The sequence below is a fragment of the Neopelma chrysocephalum genome, unplaced genomic scaffold (assembly GCF_003984885.1).
Source record: "Neopelma chrysocephalum unplaced genomic scaffold, ASM398488v2 Primary Assembly neopelma1_75, whole genome shotgun sequence".
Classification (NCBI taxonomy): Eukaryota; Metazoa; Chordata; class Aves; order Passeriformes; family Pipridae; genus Neopelma; species Neopelma chrysocephalum.
In genome coordinates, this window is record NW_020897736.1 from 5,348,541 (window position 1) to 5,369,336 (window position 20,796).

Genomic DNA, 20,796 nt, shown 5'->3' on the forward strand with positions numbered 1-20,796 from the left:
GCTGTGATGCAGTTCCCAGCAGTGCTCAGAGGAGAGGCTTTACAGGTTTTACACCTCCAGCCAAAGGGACAGGTCCAAAACAACCACAGCACATCTCAGGCAAGGCGTGTAGGCACCCAGCATCCCTCCTGTGGGCTCCTTCCATGTGCACTAGACTTTGGGATGGCTCCATCCCAGTCCATCCTCCCAGGGAAACAAACCCAGAGCTGTCAGGCTGTCACAGGACATGCTGCCTCACAAACAGGTTTTTGAACCTCCGATGTTACTTCTGATGATTTTAAAGAAACTTTGAGTACATTCAAGGTGAATTTAATGACCTCCCGTTATCCAGAAAAGGCAAAGTACAGAAAAAATAAAAGATCTCACCTGCACTTGTATCTATTATGGTCAACTCATGTTAACAGAATGTTTTGCTTTAATACTTGACTTACATTAATACCTCACATTATTACACGTATGAAGCCAAATATGACGCTAACTTAGTTGCTTACAACCTCAAACCTTACTCCCAATACACATTCCAATAAATTTATTCTGTAAAAACAATACATTTTTTTGTTTCCTTTTTGTTTTGTGGTTTTTTTGTTGTTTTTTTTTCCTGTGGTTTTTTTTTTTTTTTTAGTTTTTTACAGTAAACTCATCAACTACAAACCTTGAATACGCAAAAGATGTTCCAAGGACAAGCATAACAAGGATTGATAAAACCAGACTAAATATGTTTTCACAATAAAAGCTGGCATAAAAATAAATAAAAATCTCTATTATCACAATAGCAACAATAATGTACACAGAGTAATGGATTTGGAATGCTTACTTACTAGTCTAGTTCTATTTCCAAAAGGAAAAAAAAGCCAGAATGACAGCATCCTTTTTTAAGCCTTTCGTTATTTAAAATTGATGTTTTGTTTTGGTTTCCCATAGGGTTCTATATCACAGTAAGCTTAAAAATGGAAAGCATCCAAATGAATGATTTCAAATTGTGTTGGCATTGGAAAAAATCCTTGTATTAATCTAAAGAAACACAAAAAGACTTTCACTAACTCCACATATAGGAACTAAGTCAGATAGTGTACATTACATCATGGTTTGGAGAAGTATTAAGAGTATAACTAGCTAGGTACTTCTAATAAGGAAAGGTATTTTATTACATTATTGAACTTGGCGGTGACCTCAACTGAAGAAGAATTTTTCTTTTATGTTGTAAACTGATCAGAAATCAAGAAAGAATGGATATAGGGAAATTTAAAATTATGTTTGTACGTGGAAGATATTGTAGCATCATATGGAGGGGACTAATTTCTAAGATTTAGTCGTGTTTAAAAAACACTGATTTAGAATGATATAATTTGGAATTACGCCTTTTCTGTCTAGAAAAGGAATGTAAAATGTGTTCAAGTATGCGATATCTTCATAAACCTCAGCCACTGGTAAAGGGCAACTTCATGCAACCAAATAATATGAAAATCAAAAAGTAACCCTTAGAAAAAAGGGTAAAAATGTCATTTCTGCAAACACAACAGATAGGAATGTGAATAATGTGCATACAAACTGGGATGCTGTTGATGGTACTAATGAACAGATGTGGTGACTCATATCAAATCCAAGAATATTAGACAACCAAACATGTAACCTTCTTGTGTTTTCCCTTAATATTCAGCAGTCATTATGTTGGTTAAGTCTGAAAGAGAGAGAGAGGAAAAAAAATCACATTTAATGCAAGAAATAACATGCTGCAACAAACTTGATACAATTAACATCTTATTCACACACTTGAAAGTCACAGGTACAAGTAACCACCTGGTCTGTTCATACAAATTTTTTCCTAGAAAGCATAAGCATGCTACATCAACTGAACATGCCATTACAAAATGTTAAAGAACACAGTTTAAAAGTAAACATTTAGGGCTTTACTCAAATAAGCAGCTCCAGTGATGTATGTGGGTGGGTTTTTGTTTCCCCAGTGACTCCATTACAAATCTTGTAACACACTTCAGGCACAACCAAATTTTGCTTTTTTCCACTCCACTCAATCACTGATGGACTTCGTGCAGCAGCTCAGGCACTGCTGCATTTCTGGATGCCCAGCCATGAGAACACCCTCTTGTTCCAATACATGAACACTTAGCAAGCATGAGGAAAGACAAATGGTTTTGATCGCTAAGGGATCCAAATGTTGCTTCTGAAAAGGAAACAGTTTGGCTTGAGTTCACTGTAAGATGATGACAGAAAAGGAAGAAACTCCCACTTCCGTAGTTGAGTCAAGGTCAGCTCTTGCTTTCCCTGACATTAATGGGATCAGGATCAGAATGTCCTCATGTGATCATGGCAAGTGTCTACAAGTCTTGGCTTCCTCATATTAAACAGAGAGGGCAAAGCTCACCTGCTGGCACTGGGATACACTACTTTACCCAGCAACATGACACCATGCAGTGTGCCATGACTACCCAGCCCTGGCCAAAGCATCCCTTCTCCTTTGTAAAGAATTCAGAGCGTGAATGCTTGTCCACCCACACCCTGATGCATGGAAAGAAACACCACACATGAGCAGCATGAAGGGCTTGGTACTGTGTTTGCTGTGATCAACCAAGGAAAAAAATCAGCATCAAGGAATAAGTGTGTGTGTGGGGGTACAGGTTAAATCCACTGGGGATCATGGAATTTTCATTTTGCACAGGATCCCGAGGAGGATATGAAAATAAGGCATTTTAACATCCCTCCACTAGCTGTTTGCTGCCTAAGCTCTCTCCTGCTCTGGTCCATCATACCTGCCGTGTGTGATGCCACGGTGATAGCAGACTTGTCTATCTTGCTTCTCTTGTCTAAGAGGATGAGAACATTCAAGTGCCATGTTGGCACTCTGGGATCCTGATCTGGTTGCCACACCTCTGAGCTCAGGGCTGTGTTTGCTCAGTCCAGTCCTTCCCTCCTACAAGTTGTTTGCGAACAGTAAGTAGTGGAAATCTGCCCTTTCCGTGTGGGAGGTCCTGGTGCATCCTGACTAATGACACACGATCAGGGGTTATTATAAAATGCTCAGGCATGGAGTGATGATTTACAGGAACTGCCTGAGACCTGCCTCCCCCAAAAGGTGTAATCATGTGCTGCTCATCCAGTGCACTGCACTCCACTAATGTCTCTCCTGTTTCATAGTCAGTGAGATCATACTTACAGGTGCTTTGGAGATGTGGCTTGGAGGGGTTCATTGCAGCTTCTTTGCCTTCAGATGTGGACACTCATTAAAACAGCTACACATGAGTTGTCAATCAAACCCTGCCTTCTGCTAAAGTTCTCAATGACAGCTGCTGCCCAGCACTGACAGCCAGGATGGGTGGTGTAACAGTCCATCCCTACAGTATCACTCTGAGATTCAGAACAGAATGCCATCCTTTTGGAATATGAAACCTTTGCACTTATTAACAACAATTCCCCTCTCAGCTAAGGCCAGAAGGTTGGGTAGGCATCACTCTAACGTGGGGTGCTGGGAATATGAATACTTCCCCTCCACACTGTCTCACAGATGTGGCTGTTGGGCCACAGTGGGGCACAGGAGGGACAACAAAGAGCCAGGTGGGCAAATCATCTTCTACAAAAGCTTTCACAGTTTCCAGTGCCATCTTCCAGCATAACACACATTTTGTGTCCCAGGCACACTGGCAGGTGCCCTGGAAGTCAGCAGGTCTCCCATCCCCAGAAGCAGAGCCCCTGGGGCAGCATTCAGGCCCTCGCTCCTTCCCCTCCCCTGCAGCACTGCCGGGCTCTGCCGCAGCCGCTGAGTGAGGATGCGGCAGAGCTGAGCAGTTTCCATGGTCTCCATGGTTTCACTTTTCTTCAGAAACAGATCAGCTCTCATCATCTTTGTTTGAACAAGTCTCTCAGCTTAACTCTGAGCTACGGTACAACGTGTGCCACGCTGACCACTGCTACTGCACACAAAGGAAACAGCACAGGGAAGGACTGAGTGGAGTGAGAAATTTCTGTCATCAATAAAATGGTAGGACAGAGAACACACCGCAGGGAACAAAACAAAATCCACAAACTGCCGTGGTTTTTTTCTGGCACTGAAAATTCCTTCCTCAACAGTGACTGGCAACTAATTCAGCCATCCTGTACTTTAAAACACTCTCACTGGATGGGCAGAAGGATAATTATTTACTTGCTCTGTACAATTGTCATTATTCTATGTTGTTTTGAGGTTAAAATGGTTACAAAATTCAGTGTACACAGAGCTGCAAATATTTCATCTATACTGGCTGCTTTAATCTCAACTTGCATTCGAACATTTATGTTTCTCCTGAGTTATGTCCCACGGCCTTACCCAGCAGTGTTGTTATCCTGAGCTACTGGAAGGCAGCAGTCGACATAACTCTTTACACAAGAGACTATGCCACTATTTGATTTTTACATAGAAATTTTACTGTGCTATAGTTGGACATTTTTACAAATGTTATCTTTTTTGGAGGGGTAGATTTTAAATGGCCTCATATTGCAGAAAAAAAAAAAAGACAGAAATACATACTCTGTTTCCATTTTTTAAAAAAATGGCCACAGAAATGCTTTTACATTGAATGGAGCCCTAAATCCTATGCTTTCAATGCTGATAAACCCCCCAACCTGTTATGCAGCCTGACCAATGTTATTTTTGACAAGTAAGGAGAAGAGTGAAGGAACCAAACATCTCAAAACCACATCAGAAGGACACAGTGAACCTGTGTTTCTCTGGCCTGTTTGGCCATTACACTTGTCCTTCACAGCAGTAACCAGGATTGTTGCTACCCCACAAGAACATCACAACAAAAAAGCCTGGACACAGGCTGTTTTAAATACGTTCTCCCAATTGCAATAGTATCAGATGGCAGTAATTTTGGACCAGATTTTGATCCCCTTATTCATGCTGGCAGTCACCTCCACAAATAGATCCACTGACTCAGTAATGATTGTCAGTGTGAGTAAGAGGATCACAGTCCTTTACTCCACTTTAATATTCAGGCTGTACCAGGAGAAAAAATGTATTTAATTTCAAACAAATCTATTATTTCTCAAAGACTCAGTAAAAGCATTCACCTCCTGACAGGCAACCACATGCATCTGTACACTATGAGAATGCCTCCTTTACCAACACGCTGTCTGGACTGTAACTAAAATAGTGAATACCACAAAGAAAATGTGCCACATGCCCTGTGTGCTGACTCCAACGTTCAAACACTCTCTAATAAGGCCAGAACCACAGCCAGCTTTCAAACACCAGTGTGTGGGCATCCAGAGAGTAAAAGTAAAAAGGAACTTAGGTGTTCAGTTAGAAAGATTTAGTTATGCCAGCCAAAAACCAAAGACACGAGTCACCAGAGATTTAAATGTGGAATGTAAGGCTACTGCCATGAATTCACTCATTTATGAGCAATTTTATGCCACAGAAAGTAAACAACACAGAGCCATGAACAGCTTTCCACCAGAAAATTCTGTTTATGTGGTATCCTGAAAAAGCCAAACCAATTTATATTTAACAGCAGAGGATGGCTATGGGGAGAGTCTGTGACTCAAGACTTGAGCCCATCTGAGATGGGCTGTCTTAGCTAATATACTATCAGGTAATTAATATTTGATGATTAACCCCTGAGTTTCAGGCCCTGCATCTGTCTCAGGAAGGAGTCAGCCAAAGAACAGCAGTGAGGGAAAGAGCTCAAGGGAATGAGCTTGAGAAACAGGTAGTGAAAGGACCAAGGAAAGTAATGTCTCTTTTTAGAGGGTACCTGTGGTACTGAAGAATAGTTGGGAAACTAAAGGATGGAGATAAGAAAGCACCTTTGTCAACCCAAGGGAGAAAAAAACCCACAAGTTGAGCCCTTGAACAGTATGAAATTGGCTGAAAAAATATAATAGCTTTGAAAGTACTTTTATTTGCTCTGGGTTTGAGCCTTTAGGAAGCCATCACTTCACATTTTCAAGCTCACCTCTACCACCTGGAGGTCAGAAATTTCATTAAAAAATATAGGTGAAGATGCTCCTGCAATCATTTGACTTCAGCCGCTAGCCCTTCAAGAAGATCCCTATAATGCTGAGGGTAAGACTGTGATTAAAAGGCAAGATTCTGTCTGATCTGAGGAGGGGAGATGTGTCTTCAGCCTGCAGTCCAGGCACAAAAAAAGATAATTACTACCTCATTATTAGCAGTATTATTAAGAGAAAAGCTGCTTTCTCCTTGAGGCAATTCTTGCATGGTCTGAGGGTTGGGAGGTGCAGAGCACAGGAGCAGTCACAGCCCAGGGGCAGCACTTCAGGGCCCTGAACTCTTGCTTTGCTTGTCTCTTTGCCTTCATGGTGCCTTTCTACAACCTACTTTGAACAGGCTCTTAGTGTGTCAGGCAGCCCCCAGCCCCTGCCCGGGGGAAGCAGGTTTGCACCCCGGTGCCCATTCCAGCAGGTTCCCGGTGCCCATTCCAGCAGGTTCCTGGTGCCCATTCCAGCAGGTTCCTGGCGCCATCTCATGGCCACAGACACGTCCCTGGCGTGGCTGGATTTGGGAAGAGCAGAGTGGTGGGTACACAGCTCCTGTGCTGATCACTGGAGGGGAGGAGGTCCATCTTCCTCAGACCGTGTGCTCTTGGTCCAGTGCTCTTCCCACAAGCTAAATGGTTCTAAAGAGACCATTATCTCATCTATGATGGTGCCTTTTAGCAGACCAGACGTTCTTCAGAATTCATATGTGTGAACAAAAGGACCAAATGCCAACTCTGCAGGCACACTTTTGTCTCTTTTGACCTTTCTTTTCTACAGAAGAGAAGTTCAAGTGTGGTGGGCTGGAGAAGCTCAATGCCCTGCAGCAGAGCCCTAGTCTGGGTGTCCATCAGGCTGTGGCTGCAGGACAGCTGGCCCTGTACCCCAGCTCACCAATCCAGACACACTGTTTAACACTGTCTGTTTAACACAAATTGAAAAATAAATCTGATTACTCTTTCCCTGAGTGCCTCACCCTATAAAAGCACACCTCCTAAAAGACACCTGGTCTGGCTGTGAGGAGCAGGAGGAGATGGAGTGTCCCCTCCTGGTCCTGAAAGAGAACTGCACTGCTGATGAAAGTTCAATGAAATGCTGAAGATTCTCGTGTGAAATGCTGATTCTGCAGCAGAAATGCCCAAGGTAAAATATATGGATCAGGATGTGAATTCTTTGCAACTTAGTGCTTTTATCTCAAGCTGCCCTTAAAACCAACTCCTCATGTCTCTTTAATCCATACTACTAAAACTCCCCCTTTCCCATAATGTTAAAAGCATCCAACCCCTAGTTACAGACTGATTGTTCAAGGGTGAGGTCAAGGCCGAGTGCTGGGGTTGCAGAAGTCAGAGCAGAGCCCTTCCCCACATGGGTGTGACAATGGTGACTGGGAGTATTTCTGTGGGTTGGTGCTGGCAGGAAGGACACAGACTGCTGATGATATTTCAGCACAGAGGCCAAAATATCTGCAATCCTGAAAACTCTGAGAAGCACCACGATGTTCTAGCAGCCTGGACTCAACCTCCCCGTGGTTACAAACATGTCTCATATGGAAAGAAGAGCTATATGAATGTCACCAGCCACAAAGCCAACATCCTATGTGACTTTTTAGCCACTCAGTCTGTGACTGACCTAACTCAGTAAGGATTTAATCCTTGCATGGAGAACATGCCTGAAGTTCACTGCTGTCACTGTTACAGATACGGGAAACACAGCAGGCCCTCCCGAACCTCTTGTAACCTCAGACAGATCTTACCAACAGTTTTCTCACTCAAATGAGTGAGACATGAAGTGTCAGAGTTCACAGAATGTGGGCTACACATGCACTGTGTGCTCACCACACTCCCCAGCCCCAGCCTCTGACAGTCTGTGGGTGAGGGGCTGAGAGGGCACAGCCAGGCAGTGTCTCCTTGTGCCACTCTGGCTCAAGCCAGTGGCTTCTTCATAGGGAACGGGACAGGCTCAGGGAACATTATCCTCCTGATCCCCTGAGCCACCTATCAAAGTCTTTATAAAGCAAAGAGCCACAAAACACATACACTCTGCACTGCAGAGAGACATGGAGAAAGGAAGCTCTGGGAGGAGTCTTTTAGTGGGAGACAACAGCAGCTCCCCAGAGGCTGTGCTTTGTGAGAAAGAGCTGAGGCTGAGCATGCAGCTGGGTGCTAAGGCACCTCAGCAGTGTCAGATGAGAGCCTGTGCTGGCTGGCCTCCTCTCACACCTGGGGATTCGTGTCACTCAGCTCCTGTGACAGCCCAGCCCGGCTGCTCGGCCACGTGGCAGAGCCTTGGCATGGGAACTGCACAAGGACTGGTTCTGAGCTGGAGCTGTGAGTGCTGGAGCAGGGAGGCTTGTGCTGCTTCAAAGGCTCAGAAATAGCAGGGGTTGTTAAAGGTGGCTGACAATTAACTGCTCGCCATACCAATCCCCCTGCTCAGCAGCCTTCCTTTCTGTTGTTGTGGTCACAGCAAAATAATATTGATATGAACACACAACTGATACAAACACACAAGGAGATTGTATGAAGCTGCTCTGGAGCTGACTGTATATCCCCTCCTTGGAAGGTCAGAGCTCAGGGCAGAAACTTGCAGTGTGCAGAGCCTGTAATGTGCACATGAACCCTCCTGAATTCTGAAGAACACAGTTGGACTGCACAAATTTTAAACAAGTGGGAAAGGGTAAGCAGGCTCCCCCTGTTAGTGAGCCAACATGCATTATGCAAACAGTTTGATTCTGCTCTCACATCAATTTTGCATCATTCCAGCTCGTGTTTTTCAGTAGCTCCTCTCAGCTGACATCAGTGCAAGTGTTGGAACAAAAATAATGCTTATAGTACCTTTTCTCATTCAGTCATATCTCTAGAGAAAAATTTGTACCAGGGCAGGGACCAGGCCCATGTTTCTGTTCTAGACACATTCTGAGCACTGAAATGCAACCCAAGAAGATGGTGTATGGTATGCACAGGTCAGCCTGGCTCCAAAGCCCCCTGGGAGCAAACTGCATGGGAAGTGAATGACATTAACAGAAGATTACCCCTTCACTGGTTTTCTGCAAATCTGAAGAAGTGTTTCTTGTGTCATTGCCTGCGTCCCCAGCATCAGAGCTGCTCTTATTTTCTTCCTCTTTGCAGTCCTTATCATCTTCATCTCCAGGAGATTTCCGTGACTGCTTGGAGGATTTCTAAAATGATCAACAACAAAGTTAAAATTAAAAACTTACCTTCAGTCATAGAAAGACACTTCTGAACTGTATGTGGAATGCTGTCTGATCATGCGGTTCCCTGTTCAAGGTGAATATTGGGGAAGATAAGTGGGGTGAAAAGCATTTTTCAGGTGAAGTAGTTGGAGTTACTGCCATCAATAAAGTAAAAGGAGAAATTCTGTGTGTTCAGCACAGGTTGGCAGCTCAATTGACTGAAAGACAGACACAGTAATAGGAGCTGGGTATTAGTGTTGGGTCACCTGTAGGTTTTGTTAGTTAATGAAACAGATGGTGCCAGCCTGACAAAAGTTTTGATTAAACACAGAGATGTAAAATGAGAATAACATTAGCAGAGCTGCTTTCCATACTTTTTTTAGTGCTGTCAGCTTTAATATATTAACATTAAAGCCATGTGGAGCCAATACATCTTTTCTGCTCCCTTTATGTTATGCAATTCTACAGTACAAAAGGATAAATTGTGGCATTAAGCCACCATTTTCCTAATCCTCTGTTTGCCCAGAGTCTTCTGGAAAGAAGATGGTAGACCAGACCTGAATTTCTAATGTAAAACACACAAAGGGGGTGAAATTACTTAATACATTTTGTTCAGTGGATGAACCACAAAAATTCACGCTCTCCCCCAAACTGAGCCTGGATCAGATTGTTTGCTTGATTCTTCTCATTTTAATTAGTTTTCACTTTCAGAAAAGAATAACATGAGCCACACTTCCCACAGTTTTTTAAGTGAAGTACAGACCTGAAGGCACAAACAGAACCAGAGGAAGTAACTATAATGTTGCTCCCTATCACCCAGGTGACATGTAAGAAGCCTGTCTGAACCCAAAGGTGTCACTACTCAGGTGAACACCTTCATTGTGAAGCAGACACACACTCATAGCTTCCTGATCTACGTTGTTATTTGGACATTAACTGGGCTGGCAGGTACTACAATGCAGGTCTTTTACCTACAAATTGAGCACTTTATTCCCTGTTCCCTCCTTCCCATTCTGTATCCTGTACTGAGGTATTTTACACTCAGCTACAAGAGGATCAGCTGAGCACATCTGACCCTACCAGATCTTTCAGCAGCTGAGGTGCTCACACTGGAGATGGGAGAGAGAAGCTTGAATTCTCCTGGACAGGAACCAGACCTGAACTCATGACTCCCAGAGGGCACACTCCTAAGGCTTTTTTTTTCCTTCATGGGGAAAGACCTATCTAAAATGTCTAAACCTACCAATCCATCTTTGCATGCCCTTCTTTCCAGCCCTTCTGAACTCCTTCCCATACTTTCACCTCCTCAGAGTGTGGGCATTAGAACAGAGCAGAGTATTTCAACTGCTCTCTCACCAAGGTTGTCTACAAAAGCAAGAGCATTTTGCCCATTGGAACACCACTGTTATGGTACTGGAATCAAAAGGCTGAAGTAGAACTAATTGCCATGAGGTGGACACTAGTACAACTATATGTATATATGTTACATGGGTAACAATAGGAAAACTGAGAAGATAACCTTTGAAGTGTAGGATTTTTTCCGTTTTGAGCCGGCTTTTTCATTCTTTCTTTTTCCTTTTCCATCCTCTTCTACCCGATCACCTTCCTCCTCACTGCTGGCATCTGCTGTATTTCCACCTTCTCCTTCAGTTTCTGATGAGCTCTGTTGCTGAATTGCCTTTAAAATAACAATAACAATTACAATAATAACATAAACAACAAAAATATCGCTAAAATCTATTACTTAATTCTTGTTCTGTATTGAAGATAGAAATACTGGAAATGGACAGTTTAAACTTCAATCAGTACAGTCTGGAAGAGCTCAGGTTATTCTTGCAATTATCAAGAAAATGGGCTGCAAAGGCAATTTTCTCAGCCATCACTTGAAGACAGTTATCAGATGCAGATTCTGGGATAGCATGTTCTGAAGGGTTTACACAGAAACACAAGATCCGATAACAAAAATGTGTTTGCTGGAGAAATAAGGGCTGCTCAGAAGAGAGACCTGGCATGTTTAACTTTGGGCAAAACTATGGAAACTCTTAGACTTTGTCTGCAATAGGAGCGACTTACTCAGGAGAGATGTTTGTTACATCCCCTAAAGGGCAAGATCTTTGTGCTTTGAAAAAGCAAACACTGACCAGAAGGCTGAGCACTCTCTGACAGTCCATCTTCCACAGACTATTCACTAGATTTTTTTCCAAATACCCAAGTGTATGCAAAACATCTGTAGGGCTGAAAATATGAAACAGGAACCGAGAGGGGCAGCAGCTTTTCTGCAGGTGGTCTGTATCTCTGGCTTGTAAGGTTTTGTGATAATAATGTAATAGGTGTTTGCCTTCTTTTGGAGGTGATTTCTGCCTTCAAAGTACCACGTTTTTTTAATGAGAAAAGTTCTTTGGTTTTATACAGCCCACCAACTACTCTTCTCCCCCTCCAGCTTCACTGGCTTTCTGCTCTGGACACCCAACAGGGAGAGCTGTTGTACAGCAGCAACTGTCTCCTAACAGCAGCTTAACCCTCCACCTCCTCACCCCTCAGCTTTGGCAGCTGTGTCCTACGTGTTATACATTACCAATGTAAAAATCAAAAGTGCAGTGACCTTAAGGTCTGTGTAAAATACACCAAGCCTGATACAAAAATAAACAACAGAAAGAAGAAGTCAGAAATTATTCATGTTTATACTGGAGTAAATAAAACCTTTTGTTTTTAATTCAACTAAATCTGCTGCAGAATTTTCCACTTCACCAGCCCAGAATATCACAGAAAGCAAAGGGCTCTGCAGTATGATTAAAGTTCCATTTGTCACAGCATGTGAGACCGTAGTTGTCCTTACATTACATGATTACCAAAGCTGTAAAACTTTCTTGCTCCACCAAAACCAGGACCTTCCACATCACTCACACAGTGTTCACGCTGACAAGAAGTCTTCAAAGAAGAAAACAAGAAAGATAAGGAGGAGTAGACGTGAAAGTCACTTACCTGATATCCAGTAAACTTTACTCCAGGGTTGTTTTCTATTTCCCACAGGCCTTCATTAAATCCTTTTCGCTTGTTCGACTTCCCAAACTTGTCTTTATATTCTTTATACGGGAAAAGGTCTTTGGGGCCCAGGAATGCACTGCATTTTAACAAAGGTAACATTCAGAAAAGGATTTAAAACCCTCCTCTTCAAAAAAATCAAAATGTTAACAGTGCAAACGTTTTCTCCATTCTTCTGCTCATTCCATAATTACTTTTCCAGTTTTATGTATTTATTTGTTTATTTATTTATTTATTTATTTATCACACTGGCTTTGAGTTACTGCTGTGAGTCTGATTTAATGGCTTGGCTCACCATCCTGATGTTTGCTGTAGCAAAATCATCTCTAGAAACAACTAAAACATGTCTCCTTTATTATACTAACTACTGCAGGGAACTGGCACTTGAACAGTTTATGGAAGGGATTGTATGATGTGATTGCCTGCGATAGCAAGGGACCAAACTTCCAATCTTAGTGTTACAAATCCACAAAGGCCTAAAAATGCCCTGTGAGCAGCTAAAGCATGTAAGGTGTGCCTAGGATCCATGGGCCAAAATTTATCCCTGGTACTCCAAAACAGAAAAAGCAGTGGCATTTATTATTATCTATACTGCCAGTAAGCCTGGGATCTTCTTTTTTGGAATAAGCCCCCCACATACCAAATCCTGCGAAAACACAATAAAAATGCTCTTTTCCAAAAATCTTATGATTTCGTATAAGACAAAAAACAATGGATGAATATAGACAGATGAGTAATAGAAGGAAACAATGAGACACACAGGGTGCTTGTGGCCAAATAGTTTTTTAGACAGCACAGCAAAGGAGGGATTTTGTGCTCTGCTGCTGCCTAAGTCAGCTACGCACTGGGCCAACTAATTTCAGGCAAAGGCACCACAATGCAGGGAAAAATAATTACCAAAGAAAAAAAAAAGGCAAAGTGATTATTTATCCTGCCTTTTCTACATATGTTACAGTAAAATTCTAACTTCTTCTATAAAATTGAAGAAAGTATGACTTTCTTTTTGTTGGATATCTGCATCTACTCTATTCTGTATCATGGTATTGAGGTGGGTAATCACAAGTTAAATTAAAACAGTGATGGCAAAAAGACCCCTTTATTCCCACGTGGAAGATTCTGTGTCATCAATGACTGGAGCTGAGCAAGTCCCAGTGTCCTTCACTATAATCACTGTCCTACTTTCCTGATGATCTTTGCAATTAACATTAACTCTCTGGTCTCCATTACCATGGGACTGCAGAGCTCCACCACGTACAACACATTTATTGTTGTAGCCTCACCACAAAGTTGGGAAGTTGCCCTTTTTTGCAGATGGACTTCTGAGGTACAGGGATTTGCCCAAGGTCAAACTCAAACTGAGATCAGAGTACAGAGGAAAAACCAGCTATCTTCAGTCTCAGTCTAATACCTTATTCACAGGGTCATATTTCTTCCTTGCTGTAAACATTATTTCTGATTAATGCCTGATTTATTCCCAGCATTTATGAATGTGTAAAGTTCCACTCACTTAAATCATCCCACTGGCCAAGAAGTTTGCCAGTGCAGAGCCAACTGGTTGCCAAAGGCATCAGATGACAAGTCCCTGAGGAAAGGACTTCCTTCTAACTCCACTTGAGCATGGGATCCACACTCAGTTGGCTCACTGAGAAATATCTCAATTTTATAACTACAAAGCCAAGAATGCATTTCTACCTGAAAGCCAAACAGTGATTTCCAAACTACAGAAGAGCAAGGGATCTGAATAAATCATGTTACCTATGCTTTTTCTAATACTAGGAGATGTCTCCTTGTTGTCAAAAATACATACAAACAGTTCTAACACAAATAACAAAGGAAAACTGTATGAAACTTTTCATGAGCTACCTTAATTTAGCTCAATACTAATGTATGGAAATGTTTCCACGGCCTTTTATGTACAGTAAACACTGAAAAACTGTCTACATCTTTGTTTGAAATACATTCATTGCCACTGGGAGAGTATGAGTTTCCACTGCTCTGCTATAAAACTAAAGAGCTGCAATCTACAGTTCATTTTTAACAGTTAGGCTTTTTAAATTATTAAGGTAGTAACTACAAACTGCTTTTCTGCTTCAGAACAAAAGTGGTCAGAATTTTTCTCTTAAAATGTTTCTCAAGAATGATGTTTCCATTCAAAAAATAATTACATTTTGGTTTCTGATTTGAAAGCATCATAAGTTTATTTGAACTGCATTCTTTTCAGATTATTTTGTGACAGTAGTAGTAGACCACAATATATCAAAATATCAATTTGTTTCATTTCAGCAATAGGAAGAAATATTTTAACTAAAGAGAGGCTATTATGAGCTTTATTAAGCAGAAACGGCCTTTAAAGATCTTTTTAAATAAAATGTGATCTATGAGATATGGGGCTTATCATGTTCTGGAAATATTAAAATTGAAAAATAAACAATGAATTTTTAATACAGCTTCAAGCCTCTCAAACTAAAATATCAGAACTTCATTTTTTCCAGTTTTAGAGGAATTCTAGAAAAAATGTTCCCTGCAAATGGGGAAGGAAAAGTTTTAAAATTAAAGTATTTCATACAAAATGGAAACTGTGATAATTTTTTTACCTACCTCAGATATAGTGTAGAGACATGTACATTATAATCTTGAAACTCTGTACTTTGCAGCAATTACTACAAGACCTAACTTACCTCCTGTGTTCTGATTCCTTTTGTTCCCTATGAGCTCAGCCAGCTCAGTTCTTCTCTCACTCCCGTGAGCTCCATCCTACAATATCCCCAGCACAGATCTCCCAGGAATGCACATATTTTAAAGCTCTGTGAGGACTGTGTAAGACTCCAGGCTCTGCTTCCTTTCATATCACAAACCACCAAGCGAGTTCTCACACAGGACACGAACTCAAACATGTCCACACACAACAGCTTGATTTCTGCTATCATGGACATCCAGGTAAGAAATTTTTGCCCCTGGCTCTGAGCTCAGATGACCCTTTAATAAATTCATGCCACTACATTTCTTTACAGGCAATACAGGCTTTTACGCCTAGACCGTGGTACACCACAGGCAGCAGCATTCCCATCTACCTTCAGGTTTCACTTCCATTTAACACAAATGTGCTGGGCTCAGAGGACCTATCTCCAGGCTCCCAATGGCTTCTGTCAGGATTTGTTCCAATAAAATCAGTAGAGATGATGTTATCTGCAGCGGAAGAAGACATTTTCAAAGGAAAAGATCACGTTCATTCACTTACGTTTCATGAGTCCCAAAAAAGAAGATGGGGTATTTATTTGCTGGAGGTTTCACAGCTCCTTCAGGGAGTTCATCAATCTGTAAGACAGGAAGCAGTGGAAAAAGGGTTATTCCCAGAAGTGATGTCCTTCATCCAAGAATCCCTACCAAGCCATGGAAGTGCTGGCCCAGGTATCCTGCAACCCTGGGAGGTCCCACTGTGTGCTGGGGTGGGGAAGGGGAGACAGCTGCTGGTTTTTCAGGCAGACAGGTCAGACAAAGTCAGCATATGACTGAAACACTACAGGGAGACAACAGAAGACCCAGGAGAAGGCACAAAGTTTTAAAGATTTCATGGGTATTATAATACACAAGTGCAATAAACCCAAGTCTGCTTAATTTCAGTGTTAACTTCAGATGCTGCCTCACCAAAGGCACTGAAGCTCAGAGGGTAATCCTGCCTGTCCCACACAGCCACCTCAATAACTTCTGCAACAAATGGAGAACAGATGGCATCTCTGAGACTCTGCAGCTGGAAAACTGGACAATCTCTCAGTGGTTCTTCCCTGTGATGATGGTGGCACAGAGTGTAAAATGCATAATGCATGCCAGGGAGTTGGGCCAGGGACTCTTCTTGCCCTGCAGCATCCTGATAACTGTTTTTGGTCACCATGCCCCTCTGTACTCCATCTCTTCTTTCACATTTTATTCCTGGCCTCGTATTTCTCAAGATACAGCTGCAGAGAAGCAAAGAGAGGGATGGTGAGGGTGTTCTCCTGAGATATAGCTGGTATTAGGACAAACTCCTCAGGCTGAGCAGTGCCCTGATGCCTTCTCCTGATTGTCGGTTGTGAGGCAGGAGGTGAGGCCCAGGACTTATTCTTGTCCATATCTAATTTTGCAGTCCTCTGAAATAGAAATAAGAGAGTCCAGGTGCCTACCCACATAAACCAGAAACTCAGCACAGCTTTAAGTAAGATCTAAGAGCCTGCCTTCTCAGAAATGGCACTTCTGAGCATATGTGAGTATATGAAATTAAGTGTCCCGAGAACTCCCCGGCTAAAAGAGATCCCAATGAATCTAGATATCCATAGGGCAGCACCAGTGAGCAGGTGAATGGTTTGCTGCCTGGTATAAGGCAACTCAGTCTCAAAATAAGCATATCAAATCCTGCCAAATGTCACTGCAACTGAGAGCAAAGTGCTGATATAACAATGCTATACAAAATCTGCTCCTCAGCAGCGCACAGGGATGGAACCTGCATGTTTTCACTCAAGAGGCCAGGCCCACATGTGCTTTCCTTCTCTTTTGTTGCCAAAGGACCCCAAACACTGGTGTCTTGTTGATTAATAAGCAACAGATTGTTTTCAAAGGATGTTCTCTTTCACTGTAAAGCATCTGCTGGCTACGTAGCTCTCAAAGGACTATGAGCTTTTGTAAGAATTCAAATCCTTTTGGTCTTTCTGCAAGGACACTCCTTGGGGATGGAGAAACGAGAGCCACATGTGGAATTGGACTCTTTTCTGCAAAAGGAATTGATGCCTATCTTTTAGGTCTATGTGGGACATTCTCTGAAGCTTCACCAAAATCAGAGGATCTAAGAGCACTTCCAAACCATTCCCCATCTCTTTCCTGTGGCACAACTCAAGGGTGTGGATGGTGGAGCTCTGGGGCACTGGGCAATGTGTCACCATGCACTCACTGCCTGGCACAGCCTGCAGGAGACAGTCTATGAAGGTCAGAGGTGTCACATGCCTTGTGGGCACAGCAGCTACCCAACTTCTTTTACCTAACAAAGCTAATCAATTGATAAATAAAAAGAGAATCTATTATTTAAATGCACATTGAAGGAAGATACATGTTGGTGGAAGATGAATGCATGCATTCACTTTCAGCTCAGCTGTGTTTAAGAAGGAACTGAAACAACACGACAGGCTTTTTGGTGTCCCCTTCATCATCCGGACTACATGGAGGAAAGACTGCCAAAGATACTATTTTAGAGCTCAACATTTTCTGATATTAGCTAGTTGTCTTTTAAGTAAGTGCCCATAATGTTGCTATTTGCTCACTGTTTCATGATTTACATACAGGTATTAGACTATAAGAGTGATAAAAAGACCGCAGGGGAAAAACACCAACATGTCCCACTCTGCAAAACATTTCATGCCTCCTGAAAGATGGAAGTATCTACGTGTCAGACCAAAAAAGGCTGTGCTGGCAGTTTACCAAGTAGAGGGGTAACACACCTCCAGTGTCTGGATGCCATAGCCATCCTCCTCTTTATTACAACAAGAAGATATCCAGATACCAGATCCCAGAAAAATGTGGACTCCTTTGACTGAGATGAACAGTGTCTGCTGGGACTTGAGTGCAAATCTCATTTGGCCACTTGAAACATGGTGCCAGCTCTGGGCTGCATTACAGAGCAGCACAGTCCAGTTACTGCCTCAGCCCTTTCAGAATTTCTCATGAAATAAAGTGAACAGCTGTAAATGATCAGTAAAGGGGAGGAATGAAGACATGCTTAGTAGGGAATACTGATCAGAAGGGAATGGGGATCTTACATCACACAACGTGCTATGCTTCAGAGCAGTGAGGATCTTCTCCTAAGTGATATCCCAAGTGGAGTTAAGCCTCCTGTCTTATTCCCAGCACTTAATACTGTTAGCTAAGTAGCAGCACCAAATCAACAAAGGACAGCACACACATCTGTCACATAGCTCACCTTCTTGGCATATTTCTTTATTCATCCAAGTATCCCCTCTGACTATGTCTCATCACAGGAAACCATAAAAAAGCTTTTCATAGCTTTTGAGACTTGGCATACACATACAAATACATGCAGTATAAATCTGCACTAAACAGCTCAAGGATAAACTGTTAATGCTCCCACTCTAACATTTCACTTTCCAGCTGAGGTCAAGATTTTTCCTGCCTTCACTGATGCTGCTGTGAGCTTCCCAGCTCTCAAGTTTAAGTTCCTAGTACTGTAACAAGGTTGGATATGGAGTGACGGTGTTTTCTCAGGACCATTTAACTCTGTGGCAAAAACTCCAGGGAATTTAGTGAAGGATGAGACCCTCTCTGCCATCAGGAAAGATCTCTTTCCTTTTTACCTGTTTCAGCCAAATCTCTGCATTAGAGACTGTGAGAGGAGAGCTTTGTACAGTCCACCCATTCCCAGAGGAGCCACCTTAGCCCTCTGTGAATGTGAAGTCCCTAAGTGCTTGTTTAGCTGCAGAACAACCTCAGCACTCCAAGATGATTGCTGCTGCTTTGTTGTAGCAGAAAGCAAGCAGCACAAGCAACCATACTGCAGCCTCCTGGTTGCTGCACTCAGTCACAATTTATTCCCATTCTACAAGATGTTTTGGTTAAATATGCTGCAGATTTGGATCCAATATTTTTCCCCATATCAGCAAGATCAAAGACAGACAGAGAGAAGGAGGAGGGAGAGAAAGAGAGCAAGCGCATGAGCACAAGAGCAAGAAAAGCATCGCTGCTTCAAACCAGGAACAAAAGAGAGAAGTGCACCCATACTAGGACACAGTGTTGTAGTCACAGAAACCTCACTAATGACTAAAGCATCTGTCTATCAGAGATCCAGACTGCGACTGCATTTTGCTCCTGGAAGGAAACAAACAGATTCTAAAGTACCCGTTATAACCTGCAATCAAACAGGAGCTCCCTCCCCTCCTGAACCAGAGCAGACAGTGGGCTGGAGCTGCCACAGAAATCAGTGAGAGCAGCGCATGGCGTGCAAATCTGATACGTGCATCAGCCACACCATGGGCAGCCGCTTCAATTATGGCTAAAATTAAAGCAGGTGGTTTCAGATTTCGAGTTTTATCCCCTTAGCTCCCGTTGCTGTCATCTGCTTAATGAATAACAATTGCTTTCTTTTTGCACAACCTCAGCAGAGCTGCACTGCCCAGCATTTGTTTGCTAACCAAGCAGCAGCTTTAAAGATGTAACTGTGGTTTTGTTTCTTTTTCAGTAAACAAATGCCAGGCTTCTAGGGTCAAGAACACAGAACAGAAAATTCACTGGACCTCTAAAGTCAGAGCAGGGCTTTATCAAATGGTGTTGCTAGGGTCTACCAGCGTGCAAGCAAGAAATCCTTCAGGATCCTTACATTGTAGCTTACAGGCTAGGATGTATATACAGCCCGAATATTTTGCTCCCGGTGGTGCTGAGTAATTGCTGACTTCTCAGGGAGTATTTCCCGCTGGCTGTCACGGGCTGGGTTTGGCAGCGCTCACATTGCACCGCTCCCTTCCCGGTTGCCATGAGGTTGAGGACCCTGGGGAGAGAGGCGCTGGCTGGGTGGGCTGGGCTGGCGCTGCAGAGCCATAGCCCAGCGAGAAGGACGACAACAGTGACTCCCAGAAGCACAAATCATCCCCGTGCCTGCCTGTGGGATAACGTGGCATATTCCTGACAGGCGGAGGAGCTCCCTGGGAGGGCTGGTGCAGACACAGAGGAAGCTGCACCCCCTCCCGGGTGTTGTGCTCTGCAGAGCTCTACATTCCCTGCAAAATGGGAAACATGTCTCTCTGAGACACGGAGAAACCGGCAGGGCTTTGTCTCTGCTGTTCTGGGCACAGCAGCTTTCTGGGGAGGCTGATGTTACTGCAGCAGTGGAGGAAGGGGCAGCTCTGCCCACCAAGCCAGAAGGGCATTCCAGATGTGTCTCCTTCCACTTGAAGGGGCACCAGGTGTCATGTTGAATGGCATCACAAAATCTCTGTGCTGCGGATAAGCTGCTGTTCAGGAGCAGGAATGCCAGGCTGTAAGGGTGGCTTTCAGATCAGACTCTGTTCCATTACGTTCCAACAGAAATAAAAAGGGTATTATGCAGAAATACCGATCAGGTCCCCATGTACAGAAAAGAAAAACTTTACATCAGCATGCAGAGATGCTTATGTGGGCACAGAAACCGCAAGAACAAGTCCTTTTATTTTGCAAAAAGAGGGAATTAAAGCTGCAGAGCAGTAATCACTGATGGTTTTGACATACTGTAAATGCCTTTGATTGGCAAAAGCACACAGAAGCATTGCCGAGATCAGTATCTCCCACTGAAATCCCTGGAGTCACTGCACAGTAGTTGAGCAAAGGCCTATAGTATTTTTGCTGGAAAGAGGTTCAAGTTGCTTATTATTGCCCAACACATGCAAGCAGCTTGATCTTTTGCAGCTAGCTTATTAGCAGAACTCTAGATGGATAAAAGCAATACTCTTCAAAATCCATTATTAAAATAGGATATTTTGCTTTTCTGCAACGTTTTTATTCCAATGGATTTAATATGCTTTTTAATAGCTAATGCTACTGGAAGTCAGCAGTATGGTAGTATT

General features: G+C 42.9%; 1 protein-coding gene across 1 annotated transcript in view; it reads right to left on the reverse strand.

Annotated features, from left to right (window-relative positions):
- Positions 1-293: 293 nt before the first annotated feature.
- Positions 294-20,796, reverse strand: part of HDGFL3 (HDGF like 3) — a 41,668-nt gene continuing 21,165 nt past the window's right edge. Inside the window, exons 2-6 of the mRNA XM_027688381.1 lie at positions 15,465-15,541; positions 12,167-12,305; positions 10,704-10,862; positions 9,023-9,169; positions 294-1,678 (exon numbers count right to left, since the gene is read on the reverse strand). Coding sequence (XP_027544182.1) covers positions 1,673-1,678; positions 9,023-9,169; positions 10,704-10,862; positions 12,167-12,305; positions 15,465-15,541 — 528 coding nt within the window. The 3' untranslated portion in view covers positions 294-1,672. The remainder of the gene's footprint in view (positions 1,679-9,022; positions 9,170-10,703; positions 10,863-12,166; positions 12,306-15,464; positions 15,542-20,796) is intronic.